General features: G+C 42.5%; 1 protein-coding gene across 1 annotated transcript; it reads left to right on the forward strand.

Annotated features, from left to right (window-relative positions):
• Window positions 1-3152: 3152 nt before the first annotated feature.
• On the forward strand, window positions 3153-4592 carry LOC135498697 (uncharacterized). Its single transcript, XM_064789079.1, has one exon. It carries the CDS (start codon window positions 3153-3155, stop codon window positions 4590-4592), a length of 1440 nt encoding a protein of 479 aa, XP_064645149.1.
• The last annotated feature ends 2717 nt before the right edge of the window (window positions 4593-7309 follow it).

The following is a 7309-nucleotide window of genomic DNA, read 5'->3' on the forward strand; positions in this document are numbered from 1 at the left end:
TTTAAAACCTCTAAAGTCTTTTGGTCAACCCAACCGCGTAGAGGCTCTCTTGTTCCTGGACCATCCGAACGGCGTACCCCTAAGAAACGTTGAATGTGAACATTTCCACCCATGCTTATAATAACTTGCCGCTGTGGAGACTGATAAACATGTACAACTGTTATAAATGCCTAGTGTCACAGATTCGATGTTGCGCCGAGATTGACGCTGCGACCAGTGATGACACAAACGACGGGTTTCTGCACTTCACGTTTAATATAGGAACTAAAAGAGAATAAACAGGAAACATACTAAGTAACTGGTAACTCGCCCGGGTCAAAATACTTTACAAACTTGGAACAATTCATTGGAAAAAGGCCTACCAGTAAGTTAAGAGTCTGCACCACAGTTTCGGCTACAACTTGAAATCATAAAGCAAGGAGGACTCTTTCCAAACGAAGTGAATACCACTTTCAAGGGTGGGCATATTTGTATGAGTACTGCTCCTGCTTAAATTTGCGGGTTATGGTCCTTCCTTTACTTTTTACGCATATCAGAGTCGAGACCTAGAGATCTAGGGACTTGAATGTCTTGATGAAATAAACTGGCTCTTTTATATTTGATTCTGAAACAATGTACTTTCCTGTTTGTATCTGGTTGAGATTTAACTTAACCAATCGACAATGGTGTTGTGTTTGTTTCTTCAGCCACATAAAGGACCTGCATGGTTTGGTGATGATGCAGTAAACAGCACATGCTGAAGCGCTGGGGGTGTACTTCCTTGTAAAGACGGATGATATTGGTATTGAAAGCTTTCCTCTAATGAATATTCGTCCTGGAAACAAACATTTACAGGGCAGGTTGACCACAGGCACTACCATTTTAGGCTATAGAACTGAGAACATGCTCCATGGCTTTAAATGGACATTCTGTTCATTTTGAAGGAGTTCTAATTGCTTGAGAATTGCAAATTCTAGCTTAAGTTGGGGTGCCAGTGGTGAACCTTAGACCCAGAGTACTTCAAAACGACGTCTCGAACTCCTCCGCCACAGGAGTGACCATCATCATCATGGTGGTACACAAACTCCTAAGTTCTTCCTCTCTCGATGCAAAGTTTTGCTATTCAAATTTGATGAAATACGCGATAGTGTACATGTGGGGAGGAGGTGTATGTCATTCTGACTTACCGGCGGTGAACGTCAATCCTAAATGAAAGTGTCCTCCTTTCCCCGCCGCTCCAATGGGCCGAGATATCCGGCGAATGAGCGATGTATCTGACTTCCTAAGACAGCTTTGTGGAATTTGGCGAAAAAGCCGGAATAGCATATAATATTCCTTGGAAGTAAACTTATTTTCGTTATTTTCGAGTCTTACCTCGCAATCGAAAGCGGTCAAAACTGCCAGGTCGTCCATCATATCACCTGATGAAAAGTAGTTCATCCTCTATTGGGTTTGTGTAAAAACTAAACTATAATGAGCAAACACACAACCGGCGCTGCGAAAACACGCGGCGTTGCTTTGGGTAAGTTTAAGATTGCTTCCAAAATATGACCCAGATAACAATTTTGGCGCTGTTAGCTGCCTGAGTACTGAATGGGATAATCGAGCAAAGACGTCTTAAGTAGGTCCTCAGCTCCAAGCAGCGCGTCAGTACGCATCGATCCGCACAGAAAAGGATTTTTTCGAGTGTTCCATCAATGGCTATCGCTCATGTTATCAACAATCGATTCCTTTTATTAGAGCACTACCTGTGATTTTCTGTACGTATGTACTCATGACCTGTACAATATGCATCTAAATTATGAAAAAAAGATCACTTCAGTCATTTCAAAAAACTTAAAACCTCTAAAGCCTTTTGGTCAACCCACCCGCTTAGAGGCTCTCTTGTTCCTGGACCATCCGAACGGCGTACCCCTAAAAAACGTTGAATGTGAACATTTCCAACCATGCTTATAATAACTTGCCGCTGTGGAAACTGATAAACATGTACAACTGTTATAAATGCCTAGTGGCACAGATTCGATGTTGCGCCGAGGTTGACGCTGCGACCAGTGATGACACAAACGACGGGTTTCTGCACTTCACGTTTAATATAGGAACTAAAAGAGAATAAACAGGAAACATACTAAGTAACTGGTATCTCGCCCGGGTCAAAATACTTTACAAACTTGGAACAATTCATTGGAAAAAGGCCTACCAGTAAGTTAAGAGTCTGCACCACAGTTTCGGCTACAACTTGAAATCATAAAGCAAGGAGGACTCTTTCCAAACGAAGTGAATACCACTTTCAAGGGTTAGCATATTTGTATGAGAACTGCCCCCGCTTAAATTTGCGGGTTATGGTCCTTCCTTTACTTTTTACGCATATCAGAGTCGAGACCTAGAGATCTAGGGACTTGAATGTCTTGATGAAATAAACTGGCACTTTTATGTTTGATTCTGAAACAATGTACTTTCCTGTTTGTATCTGGTTGAGATTTAACTTAACCAATCGACAATGGTGTTGTGTTTGTTTCTTCAGCCACATAAAGGACCTGCATGGTTTGGTGATGATGCAGTAAACAGCACATGCTGAAGCGCTGGGGGTGTACTTCCTTGTAAAGACGGATGATATTGGTATTGAAAGCTTTCCTCTAATGAATATTCGTCCTGGAAACAAACATTTACAGGGCAGGTTGACCACAGGCACTACCATTTTAGGCTATAGAACTGAGAACATGCTCCATGGCTTTAAATGGACATTCAGTTCATTTTGAAGGAGTTCTAATTGCTTGAGAATTGCAAAGTCTAGCTCAAATTGGGGTGCCAGTGGTGAACCTTAGACCCAGAGTACTTCAAAACGACGTCACGAACTCCTCCGCAACAGGAGTGACCTGACCTGTTCATTGTGTTCAACCTCGACATCCGGGGTCTACTTGATTAGCATTCAAAATGGCTGCATCACTAGACCTTGGATACTCTTGTACGTCATATCACTCGTCACCGCCAGAATCTGGGAATAAACGGAGTGGCCCCCAATAATTGTGGTCTCTAATGAAGCCGAGAAGGCTAACGAGAAGAAGAAGACAACAAGTACCTCGTTGGCGGTTTTGCCCAGTCAAAGACTCAAGGACTCCGAGGTAGAACAATATGTGGAGAAATTTTCAGACTATGAGAAATTCATCAGAGTCATGATGAGATTGAGGAGTTGGATCACACTATACCGAAGAGACAAAGCAAACAAAGATGTAGACACTGTCCCAGATGAGGGGAGTGATCGATTGAGTGAGAGGAGGAAGGAAGAACTTCATTGGATACAATGGGCCCAAGAGAAGCATTTCCAGAAGGAGATACAGAAGCTTAAAGCTGGAGAGAGTGTAGAGAAGACAAGTGTCATCGTCCAATTGAACCCATATTGGGATAAGCGATCACAAGTTATCCGCGTAGGTGGTCGCCTCAACTATGCCCCACTGCCAGAAGAAGTGAAGCACCCAATCGTTCTTCCGACTCACAATTCGTTCGTGAAGATGCTTGTGATGCATTACCACAAGATTACCTTGCATCCTGGAGCGGCTCAGACTCTAGCAAGTCTACGAAACAGATATTGGATTGTCCATGGGAAACAAGAGGTGCGGCGGATACTCAATACGTGCAAAACCTGTCGAGAACCTCTCAAGATCGACCAACGAACGGCACCTTTGCCAGAGGAGCGTATATCAATCGCACCAGCATTCACTAATGTCGGTGTCGATTTTGCTGGGCCACTCTTCGTGAGGGTCACAGTTGGAGGTGAATCAACAAGCAAAGTGTACATTTGTCTGTTTTCCTGTATGGTGACTAGGGCCATACACCTTGAGCTTGTCGAAACACTGACTACTGAGCAGTTTATGTTGGCCTTGCGGAGAATGATGAGCCGAAGAGGACGATGTCGGATGATGTTGTCGGACAACGCTAAAACTTTTAAGAAGGCTTCAGACATAGTCCAGAAGATTTTCAAGAAGCAGGATGATGTTAGAGACAAGTTAGAACAAGAGGGCATACGCTGGAAGTTCATCACTGAACGTGCTCCATGGCACGGTGGGTTTTACGAGAGAATGGTTGGATCGGTAAAGAGACCATTGAAGAAGGTTCTCGGGAAATCGAAGCTCACCCTGATCGAGCTGATGACTGTTTTAACGGAAGTAGAGGCAATGGTGAACTCGCGTCCATTGACCATGGTGTCGAGTGATACAGAGGATTGGTTGCCCCTCACTCCGGGGCACCTTGCCATAGGACGAAGCCCCCAGTCTCTTCCGGAGGTTGACAAGGTTACTGCACAGACCACACTTGGCAAGCGTTGGCGGTACCAACAGTCTCTTATGAAGCAATTTTGGAACAGATGGACAACAGAGTACCTTCTCCAACTCCAGCAGATGCGGAAGTGGACCGATGTAAGGGACAACCTTCAAGTTGGGGACGTTGTATTTTTGGCAGAAGAAGGGATGCGAAAGGGAGACTGGACGTTGGCCAAAGTGGAAGAGTTGCACCCAGGCAGGGACAACTTAGTGAGGTCCGTGACAGTGAGGACAGCTGCTGGTCTGAGACGGCGACCAGTACAGAAGTTAAGGTTACTTGAACCAGTAGATAATCAGTAGATTATCGCGTACGATTATTACTTATAGATTAGGACATGATGAAGTCATTGCAATTTCCGATGATAATGTTTGCACCACCAGTATACTTTGTTCAAACGATTCATATAGTAAAATGCTACAAGCGTAGCGCGCGCAAGCAACATAGAGATTTTGTTTTTAGTTTGTAGTGAAAATCTTTATACTTGGGTTAATTCGATTTTCAGAGGGGAGGATGTTCGGTTGTTGGTCAAATAGGACCTGAGTTGATTATTTTGTTACAACATGTATGGTGCTGGCTTGTGGTGGACGCCATCAAGAGACTTGTTTACAAACACAGTTTATTTTAGGCCTATGCACTTACCTTCTTACGTAAGTGCATAGGTTCATTTTCTATCAGTTTTCTTATACTCGCCCCATTCGTATACACAGCTGTGGTGTGAGAAGACCGGGAGGACGTTTGCTCCTGTGTTTTTATTCGTGTTCAAGGATCCGAACTTTGAGTATTTCTATTACGTTCTTTCCACGACTGATGGAAAGAAAGATTTACTGTGTGTCTCGAGCTTTGACAATTCTTTAATTCGTAACTATGCATAGAGCCAAGCACGTGTGTGCATAGACCATACATTTTGGCTACATTTCGTAGCACTGCTTACATCGTTCGTAACAAGTGTCTGTGGCGGCCGCAAGGAGCACCTTTACATGTAACCTTTATACGCAACGTTTTACGTGGATATACGTCGGATATCTGTACTTCCTGTTTGCGCAATCGTGACTTGTCTTTTGTCACTCACTTCCGGTACCGGGCTTGCACTTTTTCTGTGACGTCATCGACATGTACATGACTGTGTTTCTACGAGTTGGAGCTTCTTTGGATATGTGTTTCTCAACCAGATTGACTGACTGATGTGTTTGTGCAAGTGTCATTCACAGCAGAGAGCTCTACATTGCCACCATATAGACCATTACCTAAGTTGCTTATGTAAATAAAGTGTGTTTGTGTATTTGTGTAAAACAGCTTCAGGGTTTGTGTTTCTTCTGGTAATTTAGTAGTGTTTTTTCATGTAGCTATGGTACACCTTCCTTTACTTTTTACGCATATCAGAGTCGAGACCTAGAGATCTAGGGACTTGAATGTCTTGATGAAATAAACTGGCTCTTTTATATTTGATTCTGAAACAATGTACTTTCCTGTTTGTATCTGGTTGAGATTTAACTTAACCAATCGACAATGGTGTTGTGTTTGTTTCTTCAGCCACATAAAGGACCTGCATGGTTTGGTGATGATGCAGTAAACAGCACATGCTGAAGCGCTGGGGGTGTACTTCCTTGTAAAGACGGATGATATTGGTATTGAAAGCTTTCCTCGAATGAATATTCGTCCTGGAAACAAACATTTACAGGGCAGGTTGACCACAGGCACTACCATTTTAGGCTATAGAACTGAGAACATGCTCCATGGCTTTAAATGGACATTCAGTTCATTTTGAAGGAGTTCTAATTGCTTGAGAATTGCAAATTCTAGCTCAAGTTGGGGTGCCAGTGGTGAACCTTAGACCCAGAGTACTTCAAGACGACGTCACGAACTCCACCGCCACAGGAGTGACCTGACCTGTTCATTGTGTTCAACCTCGACATCCGGGGTCTTCTTGATAAGCATTCAAAATGGCTGCACCACTAGACCTTGGATACTCGTGTACGTCATATCACTCGTCACCGCCAGAATCTAGGAATGACGTAGAAAGTGTTATCTATGACCCGTCTATTTGGGCACTACGTGTCAGCACTGTTTCAACATGACCAAAAACCGTTTGTAGCCGATCAAATAATTGTAAAATTAAACAATTATCTCGGGATGTATACAGATAAAGAAGCCTTATACTTAAATATATAAAACAAATTATCAAAAGGGTTTTTAAAACAATCGTTTCACAGTGTGAGAGAAATGGCCGATGAAGAACGCTATATCGACGAACTACTTACAGGCTTATGCCAATAATTCAAAATTTAAAATTTGTGATCGATTTTGAATTTTTCACTTGCATTAATATAAGCATATAAAATATATATTAATACAACAAATTCCCAAGTTAGTCTACACAACGTCATTGTTGAAATTTATATGACGTACGTATCTATGAAATTAAAAATTCAAATTCAATTTCAAATTTCAAATATTTAACGGACGCCGTAGGCCTTTAAATGAATGCAGACACGGCCCTGCAAAAATGCACGCATGTATGTACGTTTATGTCAATTAACTGACCTAAACTCCATTCTCGATAGGATGATATTTCAGATCCAGTTAATTTCGAGTTTAAAATCAGAAGCCTTGACACATAATGTGTTCCGACAACATTGCACAATCTCTGCCAGTGTCCAAAGTAGATTTTATAGCAGCCGCCCGCTGAGGTAACATATTCCATCGGCAGATTGCTTATCTTTCTAGTCACTGTGTCCACACTGAAAATTAAGGACCTTCCCATATTATCCAGATGCATCACAAGGTGAACCCATCTATTAACAGGACATTGCGATTTTAACTCGTATACAACAGTTTTTTCGTTGTGACTATTCCTGTTTAAAAGTGCTTCATGTCCACTGAATAATAGTAGGCTACAAGTATGTCTCTCATCCTGCTTTACTATTTCCATGCATACACCGAACAAAACAAAACCGCCATGACCCCTCCTAAAATCCGCAATAGCGTAGACCTGTCTGGCACCAGTGGACAGGAAATA

Source organism: Lineus longissimus, chromosome 14 (assembly GCF_910592395.1).
Source record: "Lineus longissimus chromosome 14, tnLinLong1.2, whole genome shotgun sequence".
NCBI classification, from domain to species: domain Eukaryota; kingdom Metazoa; phylum Nemertea; class Pilidiophora; order Heteronemertea; family Lineidae; genus Lineus; species Lineus longissimus.

Bases quoted from the DNA above. Each gene is read 5' to 3' on its own strand.
- LOC135498697 (XM_064789079.1), top strand. From the start codon at position 3,153: ATGAGATTGAGGAGTTGGATCACACTATACCGAAGAGACAAAGCAAAC.